This window comes from Heterodontus francisci, chromosome 27, assembly GCF_036365525.1.
Source record: "Heterodontus francisci isolate sHetFra1 chromosome 27, sHetFra1.hap1, whole genome shotgun sequence".
Lineage (NCBI taxonomy): Eukaryota > Metazoa > Chordata > Chondrichthyes > Heterodontiformes > Heterodontidae > Heterodontus > Heterodontus francisci.
In genome coordinates this window covers 39949140-39966000 of record NC_090397.1, presented here as the reverse complement: position 1 = coordinate 39966000, position 16861 = coordinate 39949140, and the positions used below count along the sequence as shown (strand labels likewise).

At 42.8% G+C, this 16861-nt stretch overlaps 2 protein-coding genes across 2 annotated transcripts in view; one reads left to right on the top strand and one right to left on the bottom strand.

Moving 5' to 3' along the window:
- mov10l1 (Mov10 like RNA helicase 1) overlaps positions 1-875 on the bottom strand; it is a 75874-nt gene extending 74999 nt beyond the window's left edge. The window contains exons 1-2 of the mRNA XM_068059649.1: positions 843-875; positions 635-728 (exon numbers count right to left, since the gene is read on the bottom strand). Of these exons, the coding sequence (XP_067915750.1) occupies positions 635-728; positions 843-875 (127 nt within the window). The remainder of the gene's footprint in view (positions 1-634; positions 729-842) is intronic.
- Positions 876-14342: 13467 nt separating this feature from the next.
- mlc1 (modulator of VRAC current 1) overlaps positions 14343-16861 on the top strand; it is a 28039-nt gene continuing 25520 nt past the window's right edge. The window contains exons 1-4 of the mRNA XM_068059733.1: positions 14343-14522; positions 15004-15093; positions 15927-15980; positions 16076-16177. Of these exons, the coding sequence (XP_067915834.1) occupies positions 14343-14522; positions 15004-15093; positions 15927-15980; positions 16076-16177 (426 nt within the window). The remainder of the gene's footprint in view (positions 14523-15003; positions 15094-15926; positions 15981-16075; positions 16178-16861) is intronic.

The following is a 16861-nucleotide window of genomic DNA, read 5'->3' as shown; positions in this document are numbered from 1 at the left end:
CATGAAACAAGATTGGGAATTAGGAAGTTGTTTTTTTCAATGAAAGATGCTGAAATGATAACAGGTAGATTTCAAGGAAACAGAGTGTTTATTCCTCAAATAATATTGAGTCCATCAGATGTAAACTTGCCTTTTCAACTCAGGAGAAAACAGTTCCCAATTAGATTTTCATATTCCATGACTTCAAACCAGTCACAAGGCCAGACGCTTGACAAAATTTGTGTTTATATTCCTAGGCCTGTTTTTACACATGGACAGTTTTATGTCACTTTTTACAGAGAGAGAATTTTGAATTCTGTTAATGTCTCTGGTGAAAGAATAACTCGAAATCCAGCACTTAGAGAGGTACTGTTACAATAAAGATACTAATTTGACCATAAACATTTTACAGGGCTGTGCTCATACAGATTTGATTGTGAACTGAACTAACAGTCTCTAGAAATGTAAACTTGCACTCATTTAGGCGGCAAGACCAAAATATTAAGTAATTTTGTTCTCTTCTCTCTCCCTTCCCCTGATTTACAAATATAAGCTGTACAGAAAATCACAAATGTATTAACTAGAATCTAGTAAAAATGTATGTACAACAAATGTTAATAAAATGAAGCACTCTCTAAAAAGAGCAAGTACATACAGAATAATCTTGCAAATGTTACATCATTAAAACCCAATAAATTGTCATCCACAACATATACCAAGAAATTGAATTTGAATGCAATTTTAAAAATCTGTAAATAAAAGGGTAATATCAGCAAAAGTGACCATGAAGCTGTCAGATTACTGTAAAGATAACACCACTCATTCACTCATGGTCTTTCAGGAAGGAAACCTCCACTCCTTACCTGATCTGGCCCTAAATGTAACTCCAGTCTCATATCAAAGTGGTTGAGACTCTAACTGCCCTCTGAGAAAACTAATCAGTTCAGCAAGAAGGCCCACCACTTTCTTGGGACAACTAGGGGTGGGATATACCAGCAATACCCACATCCCAAGAGAAACAGAGTCAAAAAGCCACTGCAGGTTGATTTGTTCACAGGCCAGACCATGAAAGAGACTCCATGACCATCATTTGCTGCACAGACAGGGTCTGCCATTTATAATGGTCATCAAGAAAGAGAAGCCTGGATTTTCAATTCACCTGAACTGAGATAGAACCCGTCAATCCAGGCCTCTGTGTAGCAGGAACTAAATACTAAGACAGACTGCTTCAAGTCTACAGCAATAAGCCATTCCCTCCTGTGCAAGAACTTACCCAGCTCCTGCCCTCGGCCGGCTTCTGCGCAAGCGCCGACCGCCGCTGACATCACAATAGCAGTGGAACGTGCGCCCGGGCTCCCGGGGGGGTGGGGCAGCCACGTGCTGAGTGCAAGTCTAATGACATCTTGATGTATTTGCTGTGTTCTGCTTACTTTCTCTCTGAAGTTGTGTTAAGCATTTAAGAGGGAGAAAAATCCCTCTTTCAGTTGCCTATGCTCCAGAAACACAAACCAGCTGTAATTGTCGTGGCCAATAGTTGGGTGTCAGCTGTGCTATATTTGAACCAGACTTCTAATTGAATTGCTGGTGAAATAAAGTCCAAGTTCAGGCTAAGGCATGATGTTTATATATGGAGGGAAGGGAAGGTTAGCTCTTTTTGTTCATTTATTCTTGTCTGGCTTGTGAACATTGAGATTGGCTGGCTGGTTTGGAATGATATGTAGGAATGAGATAAATATGGATGTAAAAAGCCACTTAGCCATCTTAATGTTTTTTTTATTGCGGATACTTTTTCCTTCACAGCATTCAACCATTACTCGAAAGTCTTTGACTCCAGCAAAGTATCTGGAAGCCAATTCCAAGTGTTAATTCCTCCTTGTTGAAGGTCATTTGATTATCTGTGTTTATGCTTGTTCATTCAACCTTAACTAGATCTTTTTCTTGAGGAGCTAAATGACCCATAATGGTAAGTAGTCTATTTCTCTTTGAGGGAGCATGATCGAAGAGGTATCAGGGAATATGAGGGTATTGGATAAGCTGTAGTATCGCAGCTGGAGAATGGAATGCAGATTTAAAAAAAGAAATAACTAATGTCCAACACCCCACCACCACCACCCATCCAATTAGATGGAACTATTATATCAGGCAACATCTGTGAAGAGCACATTCTGAAGAAAGGTCATCAACCTAAAACATTAACTCTGTTTCTCTCCATGGATGCTGCAAGACCTGCTGAATATTTCCAGCATTTTCTGTTTTGATTTCAGATTGGTGGCATCTGCAGTATTTTGCTTTTGTAGAAGGAACTATGGTCCTTTTGAGAAATTAAAAAAAACAATTTCCTTGTTCTCTAACATACATTCTAATACAGGTGGCCTTGTCCTCTTCAGAATTACCAGTTACAGTTGAAAACTTTTAAAAAGTTTTTATTTTATAGGTCTTTTGTATGTAAGTGTTCCAGATTTATCTAGTTGAAATCAACAAATGGTTTTTATTTAGCAAAGCAGCATTTTTCTGCATCGGTTCTCTGCATCCATTTTATTTCTTCTACTGTTTATCTGTAGTTTTTTATTGTCTATTTGCTGCAGAAGGACTCATGGTAATTACTCTATTTTGGGTGGGATAATAAGAGCGTGATTGCTTTTGAATAATGTCGTTCAAACAGGTTTTTATGTCACAGCAAGTCCTAAATTACCAGCTTGTCAAGCAACTGTGTTGAGGTGAATGAACAGTGCTAGTGTGCAAAGCTGGTTGGTTAGAGAAGAGACCAGTTATAATAATGAGGAAGAAAAAAAATCTTTGATAGCCAGATTGCAAAGTAAACTGTGCTAAATGACATATATAGCCTTATGTTCAAATAATTTTTCCTTGTTTCAATTTCTAAAAAAAATCTTCATTCATCATGAGGTGACTGGATTCATTCAGGCTGTATAACAGAAATGTAATGTTTTGCCACTGTTGGAGAGAGAAACCGAGTTAACATTTCTGATTGATGACCTTTCGTTAGAATGCACTCTGAAGAAAGGTCATTGACCTGAAACGTTAACTGTGGGTTTCTCTCTCCACAGTCACTGTCTCAAATTTGTTACTCCAAAAGCCTCTTCCTTGTCCTACCCCATTCCCAATCCCTCTATGTATTGAAAACAATTGGAGTGTTAAGAACCAAAGCTAAATAAGAAGTTGATGGTTGTTTTTGTCCTTTAGCGATCCCACTTAATCGCCTTATCAACCCCATGTATAATAACACAACAAAATGAAGTTCATGAAATTTCTTTCTGAACATGAAGTAATTGAGGAGAAAAAGTGAAGCACGTTCAAACCTGACTTCTTGTATTTCTCACGTCTGATTCCTGCTGCACAAGTCCCATTCTATTCTGTGAAGTATTTAGTCATCAACACAACTCACACCTCCACTAAAGTAATCAACTTTGTGAAAATAGTAGAGAGAGGAATTTCAGATGAATGCATTAGTGTCCATGTCAGTAATATGCAGTTTAATTTCAAGACCATGGATCTGAAACTTGAAATGCCACCAGTCACTTGGTAACATAACATTGTCCAAAAGCAAAATACTGCAGATGCTGGAAATCTGAAACAGACAGAAAATGCTAGAAATACTCAGGCCAGGGAGCATCTGTGGAGAGAAAAACACAGTTAACGCTTCAGGTTTGTGACCTTTCATCAGAACTGTCAAAAATTAGAATTATAACAGGTTTTGAGCGAGGGAAAGGGGGGAGGAAGAACAAAAGGGAAGATCTGTGATAGGGTGGAGGACAGGACAGATTAAATGACAAAGGGTTTCATGGTACAAAACCAAAGGAATTGGACAAGTAAAGAAACAAAAGATCTGTTTGGATGAGGTGTGAATAGCAGGATAGCATTCGTCCAAACACAAAGTAAAAGGATAAAGAAAGAAATGAGGGGAACATAAACAATCCAGCAAAAAAAAACAAGGAAATGGGGGCAGAGGTTATGATCAAAAACTATTGAACTCAATGTTGAGTCCGGAAGGCTTTAAATTGCCCAGTTAAAAGATGAGGTGCTGTTCCTTGAGCTTGAGTTAAGCTTCATTTTAACACTGCAGCAGACCAATGACAGACAAGCCTAATGTAGAGGAGACCAAATTGTGAGCAGAAAATACAGTATATTAAATTGAAAGAAGTACAAGTAAATCACTGTTTCACTTGGAAGGAGTGTTGGGGCCTTGGAGGGTGAGAAGGGAAGAGGTTAAAGGGAAGGTGTTGCATCTCCTGAGCTTGGAGAGGTGCTGTAGAAAAGGGGGGAATATGTTTGGGGTTACTAAGGAGTGGACCAGGGTGTTGTGGAGGAAATGGTCCTTTTCGAATTCGAAAAGGGGAAGATGTGTTTGGAGGTGGCGGAAATGGTGGAGAATGATCCGCTGAATACAGAGGCTGGTGGGGTGGAAGAAGACAAGGGAAACCCCATCAGGGTTCTGGGAGGGAGGGGAATGGAGAGCAGAGGTGCGGGAAATAGATCGGACATGGTCGAGGACCCAGTCAACTACAGTGAGGGGAATCCTCGTTTGAGGAAAAAGGAAGACATATCTGAAGCGCTAGTATGGATGGTTGCATCGTCCAAACAGATGCAACAGAGACGGAGAAATTGGGAGAATGGAATAGAGTCCTTGCAGTAAGTGGGGTGTGAGTAAGTGCCATCCAGGTAGCTGTGGGAGTCTGTGGGCTTATAGTGAAATTGGTTGATAGTCTATCTCCAGAAAAGGAGGCAGAGAAGTCAAGGTAGGGAAGAGTTGGAGGTAGACCATGTGAAGGTAAGAGAAGGTTGGACATTGGAAACAAAGTCCATGAAATTTTCCAGTTCAGGTCAAGAGCAGGAAGCGGCACCAATATACTCACCAACATACTGGAAAAAGAGGTGTGTGGGGGAGGGAGCTGCAGTGGCTGAGTAGGACTGGAACAAAGATTGTTCCACATATCCCACAAAAAGGCAGGCATAGCTAGGACCCATGTGGGTAACTGTAGCAACACCTTTTATTTGGAGTAAGTGAGTGGAGTTGAAGGAGAGGTTGTTCAACATGAGAACAAGTTCAGCCAGGCACAGGAGAGTGTTGGTGGATGGGGACTAGTTGGGCCTTCATTTTAGGAAGAAGCTGAGAGCTCTCAGACCATCTTGGTGGGGGATGGAGGTGCAGAGGGATTGGAAATAGGAGACGGTGAGGGTCAGGAAACTGAAAACTGTTGAAGTGATGGAGGGTGTCAGAAGAGTTACGGATATAGGTGGGAAGAGACTGGACAAAGGAAAAAAAAGAGTCGAGATAGGAAAAAATCAGTTTAGTGGGGCAGGAACAGGCTGAAACAATGGGTCTGCTAGGGCAGTCCTGTTTATGGATTTTGGGAAGGAGGTAGAAGTGGGCTGTACAAGGTTGGAGAACTATGAGCCGTGGAGGGAAAGTCTCTAGAGGAGACGAGATCCATGGCAGTCCTGGATACAATGGCTTGATGTTCCGTGGTGGGGTCATGTGTCAGAGAGTTGACATTTGGCCTCTGCCAGGTAGAGGTCGGTACATCAGACAGCATTGGTACCACCCTTGTCAGCAGGTTTGATGACGCTGTTAGGGTTAGACCTGAGAGAACGGAGTACTGCAATATCAGAAGGGGATAGCTTAGAGTGAGTGAGGGGAGCAGAGAAACTGAGAGTGCTGATGTCATGCCGGCAGTTCTCAGTGAAAAGATCAAGGGAGGGGTTCAGATGGAGGGAGAATATTGAAGTAGAGTAAATGGGTCCTTCAGCAGGGGGGTAATGGCTCCTGGTGAAAGAAGTTGGCATGGAGGCAATGAAAGTTGAGCTCAGCATCATGCCGAGCTCAAAATTAATTGAGATGGGGGTGTAAGTGGATGAAACTGAGGCTTTTGCTGAGGACAGGCCGTTCAGAGTGTGAAACTGGAAGGTCAGATGGTATCGTGAATATATGGCAAGGTGAGATTCAAAGAAGGGATGAGGTCAGAGGGAAGGGAAAGGGAAGAAGGATGCAGTTGGTACCAATGAGTTGCTGAAGCTTGCGATCCTGCACCCCTGAAAGGATGATGAAAAGTTTTTTGTTAAATCACCGAGTGAGACGAAGGATGAAATGTAACTGTGGACCAGGACAGCTTTGAGATAGTGAGTCGGTGCTGCTTCAGAGAGAGGTCAAGAGTGTGCATGTAGTGGCACATAGCATTGAGAGTGGATCATAGGATGCGCGAGAACAATGGTTCGAGGAATTCTGAATGTCCAGGAGATATCTGTTATCATGGGTGGATCCGAAACACAAAGGGTGGAATTTCAGTTAGAATCCACGCGGAATAAGTTGCTGAGGTAGGATATGTGGCTGTGAAAGCAAGTTTTGGCAGTTACCTGATCAAGCATAAGAAGGGCAATAGAAAGCAATGAAGGTGAACAAGGTGGAAAAGACAAACGGAAATCCTATCTGAGAGGAGAGCAGAACTACTTCAAAGTTGGCATTCCTGGAAGAAAAGTGCCAGTAAATTAAACACTAATACATAAGTAAAATACTGCGGATGCTGGAAATCTGAAACAGAAGCAGAAAATGCTGGAAATACTCAACAGGCCAGGCAACATCTGAAGAGAGAAAAACAGAGTTAATGTGCAGAATTTAATGCGGCTTTTTAATGCAGGTATGGTGGTGTTGGGGGACGGAGAATCGTGTCGGAAATATCCGCCTGGAAATCCAGCGTTTTGACAGTGGTTCCGGATTTTGTCAGCGGTGAGAAAGCACCAAGGCAATGCCACCTCTACAAGATGGAAAGCTATTTTAAGTTGCTGAGAGGTTCTTTATAATGCATTCACATCTCATTATTTGGGACTTAATGGCTGGCTCTTGATTTAGTGGATGGTGGGCAGCACTCACGTGCTTTCGGTTTACAGCCATTACAACTTGCAGAACTGAGGTGAGAGGCTTCAGTGCCTTGACGGGGAGACAGGCCTAGGCATTGCTGCATAGGTAAAGAGAGGGGTTATCAAGCCACTGTCGGACTGTGTTGCTGTGTGCTCTGCAATGGGCTTCCATTCAATCAACGTTCAACTGGTCTGCGACCACCAAAGGTGTTTCCTGCAGGTCTGGGCCTGCTTCCCGGGAAGCAGCCACGACGCCTACATACTTCGACAGTCCCAAGTGCCACAGCTTTTCAGGCCCCCATCCCCACTCGCCTTCAGGGATCGTTTCTCGGGGACAAAACCTACCCACTGACAACATGGCTTCTCAGGCTTGTGATGAACACCTGCAATGCAGCATAGGAGAGGTACAACAATTGCCAACGATCCACACGATCAACCATCGAGCAGGCCACTGGGCTACTGAAGACAAGGTTACATTGCCTTGATTGATCTGGTGGAGCCCTGCAGTATGCCCCAGTGAGGGTCTCGTGTAGCTTGGTGGTCTGCTGTGCTTTGCACAATCTAGCACTGCAGAGGCAGGAGGCCTTGCATGACGATAAGATGCCTGAGTGACACTCCTCCACCAAGGAGGAGGCGGAGAAGGGAGAGGAACAAGCTGCACTGGATGGTGAAGACCTTGCACTGGAGGCCAGTCAGATTGAACGACGTGCCAAGGAGGCAAGAGACAACCTCATAATCACCCGTTTTCAGCCACCCTGATGTCCAATCAGAGATTCCAGATAAGACTCACCTTAGCATATATAGTCTGTCGCCTCCTTCCATTTCTGTTCCCTGCCTTTCAACCAGCTTCAATGCGCACTAGTGCCCATGGGAGAACATATGTTAATGAAAGTTATGGGCACAATGGCATTACATTAAGGGGGAAGTCAGCAGCTCACAATAAAGGCATAATGGAAAAAATGCTTTAAAACAATGATCATTAATGATTGTAACAAGAGAACTTGTTCTACACTGAGACAGCCGAGGCCTCTGACATTCGGAGGATTGTCGGTGTCCAGGCCCATGCTGAGCCCCAGGGTGAATACGGGCCTCTGGTGTCAACAGCACAGGGCATGCTGGAGTTCCAGAGTCTCCAAATGTGGCTAGGTGGATTTCTTAATACACTTGTGAGTGCTGCTACACGGTGTGATAACTGCTACAGCAGCTGGGCTGGAGGCAGTTTGCTGAGCAGGCTGCCCCTTGGCTGGAGATGACTTCAATGTGCATCCTCTGGGTGCCTGAGGCTTGGAGGGCCCCGGCTACCTGAAGGTTTCCTGCACAGGTGCAGGACTCTCCTCGGGCATCGCGGGTGCTGGAGCTGGGCTCACTGGCAGAGGGACTGAGGAGCCAGTGTTCACACTCGGAGCACCCTGAGGGGAGCCCCCAGATTTGAAGGTTAGCCTCTCCTCCTCCCTTTGATGGCTCAATTGAACGTCAATTCTCACCAGAGAAGAACGAAGAGCAGGAGAAGTCTGCAGGCTGCTGATCCTTCTCTTGCTTTGCCACAGCTGTGTTGATCTCATAGCCAAGGCGATGATGTGAAGGTCTGTGTGTATCTCTGGCTGTCCATGAGTGTAGCCAATTTCTCAATGGAGGAAGCCATGCGCGTGCCTGCCTGGGACATAGCAGCAGCCATGGCGTGGATGGATTCCTCCATCATCCACTCAGGGCTGCGCTTGGCCTCTGACATCTCCGCCAGATGTTGCCTTACCTCTCTCTCTGGAACTCCAGCATGCCCTGTGCTGTTGACACCAGAGGCCCGTATTCACCCTGGGGCTCAGCATGGGCCTGGACACCGACAATCCTCCGAATGTCAGAGGCCTCGGCTGTCTCAGCCTCAGCCAGTTGCTCAGATGTATGTGTGGTGCTTTCACCAGCTTGTGACCCTGATTCTACAGCCGAACACAAACCCACCGAGGTGAAAGTATCTGCGCTAGTGGAAGGTGCAGGAGAATCATGGGTCAGTGCAACATGCCACTGCTGATCCTCCTCAGAGGTGGAATATTTTCCCCCTTCCACTGGACTCTCCTGTGGACGCCGACCTGCATGAGAGAACACAAACGTGTGGTTAGGATGAGTAGATCTAGCCACGCCAACTGTGCATGATATGGATTTCCATAGTTGAACTGTATGTCAATGGAAGTGGATCCTTGCTCTCGTGCATGGAAACTCCAGACTCGCCATCCGCTACGGAGCGGCCACCCAGGGTCCCCACCTGTTTGAGTACCTCCTCCTCCTCCATGGAGATGGGCCTAATGTTAGGGATCCCTCCAGTCTGTGATGTCTCCCTTGTGTTTTGGGCTCTCTTGTCCTGCAGGTGGAAAGAGGGAGATAGTCATACTTCGTTGAGACATCAGTATGACAGTTTTGCTTGTGACAGCATCTCGTCCCCTACTGGTTTTTCCTATATAGCTCATCCGTCAGCTCTCAGGCACGTTAATGGGGTGAGCTGTGAAAGAGGGTGGCCTGTGGCCGAGATGTAGCCATGCATCTGTCGCACGGAGGTTGTGCTTAACCTTTGAGCCACTAGTTTGTGGTGCGTCTCTCCCCATGTCCCGCTTTCTACTGCGTAGCCTCATGCAAACCCTCAAAAGGAGAGAGATATGGAGCACTCACCTTGGTGGAACGCATGAGGTCGTTGACACTCTTCCTGCACTGGACCCATGTTCGGAGCAGGGGGAGCCCCACGGCTGCTGACCTCCTCAGTGACTTCCATCCAGGCTTGCTTGGTCAGGCAGGAGGACCTCCATGCCATCACTGGGGAAAAGGACCTCCCGCCTTTCTCTTCCAGCCTGGAGGGGAATCTCTAGCGAGGCATCACTAAACCATGGGGCCACCTGGTGTCTTTCTTCTACCAAGGTTGATGCAGGCTTTGTTTCCCTTCCACTTCCTTGCCTATCAGCCCTACGCAGGGGTCCTGGGGTAGGAAGCGGCAGCTGGAGGGGTCCTGAGGGAGCAAGCAACACTGAGGAAGGCAGTTGTTCTCAAAAGGCGGGAGTAAATGCAGGGCTAGCAGATCTTTAAATATAGCCCCAGCACCTGCTCCGGGGGTCATCTGACGATGTGATTGGAGGGTCCATTGCCTCCACCGGCTGCCCACGTCATGTTCGGGAATGGCGCACATTTCTGGGCCCGCTGTCGGGATTCAGTCCAATGTTTCAGGTCTGTGACCTTTCATCAGAACTGAGGAAAGGTCACAGACCTGAATCATTAACTCTGTTTCTCTCTCCACAGATGCTGCCAGATCTGCTGAGTATTTCCACCACTTTCTGTTTTTATTTTAAAACAGATGGTACCTGACCTGAATGTTGCCAGCATTTTCTGTTTTTATTTCAGAATTCCAGCATTTGCAGTATTTTATTTCTGTCACAGTATTGTTATTCGTGACCATGTACAATCTTGATGTCTTGATCTTTACCCCATCAATTCAATCAGTTGGAGAAAGTTCCAAACATATATTCCCTGATTCCTAAAGGCAATCAAGCAAAATACAGGACTATCCATCATTGCATTCCCACTATTCAAACTTGATCAAATATCCTTCATAGATGACCACCCTCCACCACCATCATGTGTATCATCAATCTAAGTGCCCAGTAGCACAGGAATCATTGGGTGGAATTTCCTGGTCCCACAGTTGTGGTGGGTGGGGGGGGGGGGGCGGGTGGTGGGGAGAGGGCGAGGTTGAAGCAGCACTGAAAGGAATGTTAGAAATATTAGCATCGGGTCAGCAGGCTGATGCATTCCACCTCTAGGCGTTCTTCCCGGAGATGGGTCATCAGCAGCAGAGACTACCCGACCAGCAGCAGCAGGCAGCTAATCTGCATAATTAAGTGCCCATTAGTGGGCTGATTGGGCATGCAGCTGGAATCTTCTCAGCAGCTGACGGGGCGCCCCCGACTGAGGGTTGAGCCCGGCAGGTGCCTGGAGGTAGCTTGCCGACGGCTGGCCTGGGGGAGGGGTTCTTCGAGGCCTCCTACTCTCACTCCCCCACTGGAGCTGCAGCCATAAGTGGGCCACAGCTGTGGCTACTGACCATCCTGTGGAAGGATCTGCCTCCTGTGGGAAGATCTCCCAGGCGGGGGCCCTGACAGTCAGTGCGGGGTTGGGAAATATTCTAAGAGCATAAGATTCTGCCCTCCATTATGTCCAATGATGTATTTGATTATCTACATGTGTCCCTAAAACCTTCAATCCAATTCTCCGTCACATATTTATCCAGATAATGTATGGAATCATAGAATAGAATAATACAGTGCAAGGGTAGGCCATTTGGCCCATCAAATCTGCATGGCTGTTTTGACGAACAATCCAGTTAGTCCCACTCCCCTGGTCTTACCCCATACCCCTGCAATTTAATCTCCTTCAAGTGTTACTATTGAATCTGTTTCCGCCACTCTATCAGGTAATGCATTCCAAATCCCAAACACTTTTGTGTAAAAAAGGTTTTTCTTCAGTCACCTCTGGTTCTTTTGCCAATCACCTTAAAACTGTGACCCCTGGTTATCGACCCTTCAGCCATTGGAAAGAGTTTCTTTTTATTTACTCCATCTAAACCCTTCATGATTTGAAACACCTCTATCAAATCTCCTCTCGGCCTTCTCTGTCCGAAGGAGAATAACACCAGCTTTTCCAGTCCATTCGCATAACTGTAATCTCTCTTTCTGGGAACCGTTACAGTAAATCTTTTCCATACTATCTCTAAAGCCTTCATGCCCTTCCTAAAGTGTGGTGCCCAGAATTGGACAGAATACTCCAGCTGGGGCCATACCAAATGTTTATTATAGGTTTAGCACAACTTACTGGCTTTTGTACACTATGCCTCTAATTTTAAAGCCCATGACCCCATATACTTTATTAACTGCTTTTCTAACCTGTCCTGCCACCTTCAAAGATTTGTGCACAAACACCCCAGGTCTCTGTTCTACAACCCCTCCAAAATTGCAACATTTAATTTGTATTGTCTCTCCTCATTCTTCCCACCAAAATTTATCACCTCATTCTTTCCTGCATTAAATTTTATTTGCCATGTATCTGCCCATTCCACTGGCTCGTCTATAATCCTCTTGTGATCTATTGCTATCATCCTCATTGTTTACTATACATCCAAGTTTGGTGGCATCTGCAAATTTTAAAATTATGCCTTGTAGCCCCCAAGTCCAAGTCTTTAATGTGTATCAAAAATAGCAGTGGTCCTGGTACTGAACCCTGGAAATACCACTTTATACCTCTCTCGAGTCTGAAAAACAGCCATTCACCATAAGTGTCTCTCTCCTCAACCTTAGACAATTTGGTATTCGTGCTGCTACTGCCCCTTTCAGATGGGTTTCAGTTTTGCTAACAAGCCTATTTTGTGGTACTTTATCAAATGCCTTTTGAAAGTCCATATACACAACATCATCTGCAGTCTTTTTGTTCACCTTGTCTGTTACCTCATCAAGAAGCTCAACCAATAGTCAAACACAATTTGCCCTTAACAAATCCATGCTGGTTCTCCTTTGTTAGTCCGTGCTTGTCCAAGCACCTGTTAATTATCTCGCAAATCATTGTTTAAAACGATTCCCAGCACTGACATTAAACAGACTAAATTGTAAATGCCAGTTTTATCCTTCACATTTTTGAAATAAAGGTGTAACATTGGCATTTCTCCAGTCTCTGCATCACCCTTGCATTTAAGGAGGATTGGAAGATCGTGGCCAGCACTTCTGCAATTTCTACTCTTACTTCCTTCAGCAACATGGGTTGCACCCCATCCGGACTGGGTGACTTATCCTCTTCAAATACAGCCAGCCATTTTGGTACCTCCTCTTTATCTGCTTTTATATCATTCAGTATGACAACCACCTCCTTGTTTACCATAGCTTTGGCAAAATCCTCTTCCTTGGTAAACATCGATGCAAAGAATTCATTTAGTACCTCAGCCAGGCTTGTGTCTCCACTAATAGCTCTCCACTTTAGTCCCTGATCGGCCCCACCACACCTTTGGCAACCCTTTTGCTGTTAATATGCCCATATAAAACCTTTGGATTCCCTTTTATATTGGCTGCTAATCTAGTCTCATACTATCTCTTTGTCCCCCATAGTTCCTTTTTCATTTCTCCTTTGTACTTTGTATACTCAGCTAGATTCTCCCTTGTATTAGCAAGCTGACATCTGCCATACACCGCTGCACCACCACCCCCCCCCCCACCCCCCGTCCCCCGTCCCCCACTCCCACTCTTTCTGCTTCATCCTACTCTCTAACACTTTAGTAATCCAGGGAGCTGTGGTTTTGGTTGCCCTCCCTTTCCCCCTTGTGGAAATGTACCTAGACTGTCTGAACCACCTCCTCTTTAAAAGCTGCCCATTGCTCCACTAGATTGCTGCCAGCCAGTCTTTGACTACAATTACCCAGGCCAGATCCCTCCTCAATTCACTGAAATTATGTTTCCTCCAGTTAAGTTTTTTTATTTTCGATTTCTCCTTGTCCTCCTCCATAACCAATCTAAACTTAATAATACTATGATTACTGTTCCTGAGATGCTCCCATGCTGTGACATTCTCCACTTGACCCAATTCATTCCCCAGGAGTAGATCCAACAGTCAGTCGTCAGTATCTTTGAAGCTTCAAAATGTATATAATTTGTTTCAAGTATTCCTGTAATTTGGGCCAAGTTTCCAAGCAGTGCTTAGAAAAGAAGCAATCATTGGAATTTCTATTATTAATTCTCAAAACACTAATTGTATCAATGGAAGACTGCTACTTATTTAAGTGGAAGATTTCTTAGATGGTGGTTGTTCTTTAAAGTACTTTTCTATCAGAACACTATTCAGGGGAACATTTGCTAAATGATGAAAAATTCTGAAGTAATTCATGCCTTTGTCTTTCTCTGTATGGGCATTAATCACCACAGTGTTCAACAAAGATGTGCTTTGCATGTGTGACCATTTTGTAGCCAAGGCACACAGAGCAAAATAACTATAATCATGTTTCTCAGGCAGTATAGCCATATTTAAATTGTGAAGACATATACATGGACTTATCTTTCTTCTGTTTTATGGTTTCCTTCTACATTAAATTTGTGTAATCACAAAGTTTAGAAAATGTTGGGTAGAATAAGTTTGGTGGAGGTCCTGTTCTAACTTTTCCTGCTCATTTAAATTCAGGATGCACTCCACTCTCCTGGCTTAATTCACTGTTTCTTAGCTGCAGCTTTGTTCACAACTTGAATAGATTATGCCCAAAGCCAAAGTTGATGAGCAAACTTTTCAAAGGAAGCTCATTGCACTGTAAAATCTTCCAGAACTTTTTGCATGAGTACACCGCGCTGCTGAACAACACCGAGTCTGCTGTCACTTGCATTTTTGCTCATCAAAACTGCAGTGAGTTTTCCTTTTGTAACGAATATTTATTTTCTCATCATAAACTGTTACATATCTATGACTAACGTCTTTCTGTTACACCAAAAAGGAAAATGACCAAGGATGATAATTACAAAGACGAGTTTAACTATGACAAAATGTCTACATTGGAACGGGAAAAACAGAATAATGGAAGTTATACCACAGACTTTAAATCCAGTGAACTTCAGCTAGATAGAAAATGTCATACTTGTTTTCATCACAGAGGATGGATCTACAGTCTGATGATTGGGGTAAATGTACCTTTTTTTGTAAATGTAAATAATACTAACAGCAAATTATAGTTTACAAACCTCAAAGTAATGCTCATCTGTGAGTTTGACATTTTACATATACTTTATCAAGAAAAGTTGACAGGAAGTGGAATTGCTGTTTATAAGTAATGAATGAAGGCTTTATTGTTTGAAGTAGCATGAAAGAAGTAATCGATTACTGTGAATATTATTGTAAAGCAACCAACAATTCCTAGAGGGGGCAATAAGCCTTAATGCTGTAATAACATTTTATTCAGCAAAATGTTTTGTAATGTAAATCTTGTAGGTGCTATGTTTTTTTTACTTAGATTTTGAGGACAATGTATTACAGCCAGTAGCCTGTTACAGGGTTTTGTATATTGTTTCTCTATTAGCACAGTATTTATAATCAATGTGTATCAGAGTGATTTTAGTGTTACTGTATTATGGAAAAATTATATCTCAAAAAATTGTGTTACAGAGTTGCCTCCTGATAGTTGTTGGCTTTTCAGTTTATCTGGGAAATGTATTTCCTGATGAAATGGACTACTTGCGTTGTGCAGCAGGTTCAGTAAGGCTGTTTTCAATGTGATTGTTATTAGCTTTTTATTTTAGTCCTGTGAAGTTGATAATATAATTTAATAGAGGTACAATTGTTATGAAAATATTTGACTTTAGAAGCTAAATTATTTAAGTAGGTTTTGTGTAAATTTGAATTTTAACTACTTGGACCCATTTGACGAAATTTCATTCATAGGTGTTTTTTTAAAAATAATTTATTTGTTGAAATTAAATGTTTCATCCAGTATTTTCCATTACTATTCTAAATTCTTTGTTATTATTTCTTAGCATGAAAATATTTTTATGCTAATTCTGAGAAATTTAACATTTTTTCAACTTTTCTTATCTAGCATTAATGACAAAAATCATGTCAGGTTGGGTAAAACATGGGCTAAATTCAGAGTAAAGTTTATTTATTTCTGTCCCACAACATGCCTTCTCTCCACCTTCAAAAAAAAATCCCCTGGTGATTTTTGCTCTTCCTGCACCTGCCATTCTTAAGGCATCTCTGAATGAGACTGCCAATTTCTGCTAATTTTACGATCGTGACTAAAAACGGTCCCAAACTCATTTTGACAATCCTTTCAAGTGACGAAGAGATAGAGAGAGCAAAGAGATTTTTACATTTCTAAATAAGGAACATGTTTTAACAGAATAATACAAATAAGTTATTGGATTATTTTCCAAATATAACATCTCAATGAAACATTGCGCAAAATAATTGTTCACTTTAAACTGTTTTTTCTCTCTCTATGATGGGCATTTATTGTGAATGGGACATTAATGGTTGAAGTGCTTGTTTTCTTTTTCTTTTAATTTTTTTGATCATTTTTTTCCTCCCAGAGTATTCCTGCAGCGGTTGTGAGTTTTGCTATCGCTAAAAGAAGAGTTAATGCAGTAGGTAGATCATTATGAATTGCACTTTATCATTTATATCTTTGTATAATTTAAAGCGTACAATTGCAAAATTTAAAAAGAATTATTTTCTTTAGATGCCGCACTTCCAGCTTCTCTTTATCTCAACGTTTGCTATCACAACAACTTGTATGATTTGGTATGGGTGCAAGCTCGTCCTCAATCCAGCTGCATTAAATGTAAGCTTACCTTTGTTACTACATGCATCACTCATTAATGAAAATTTTTATTTAAAAAAAAGGATAATCACTGGCATGTGACAATAATTAGACAATACTATTTAATCAGGCATTGAAAGATATAAACTAAAGGTCATAACCTTCATTTTAAGATTTTGTGCTGTACTCCTGTGTTTGCTTATTTATATATCTGTGAATTTTTTGTGTGTGGTCGATTCATTCTGCATTTTTCCAAGTTTTGTGTTTATGTGGGCTGCTAGTGTCCTGATGGTGTTCACCCAAAAGAAAATTGTTGCTGGGATCTTACTGTTAAATGATCTATAGTGAACACCTGGAATATTCTATATTGAGTTCATAATGAACACTGGGAATATTGTATATTGAGTATGAGTATATATACAGTTATATATATATATATATAACTGTATATATACTCATACTCAATATACAATATTCCCAGTGTTCATTATGAACTCAATATAGAATATTCCATATATATATATATATATATATATATATATATAAAACGGCCAGCACTCCCGCGCCTTCGGATCCCCATCCAGGGATCCGAGGCGGAACACTGGTGGGAAGGGGGGAGCAGGTAAGATTCTATATGGGAGTGGAGGGAAGCGGGGTCACAGTTATCTCATTGATGTAGGTGATGGTGGGTGGGGTAAAGTTTAA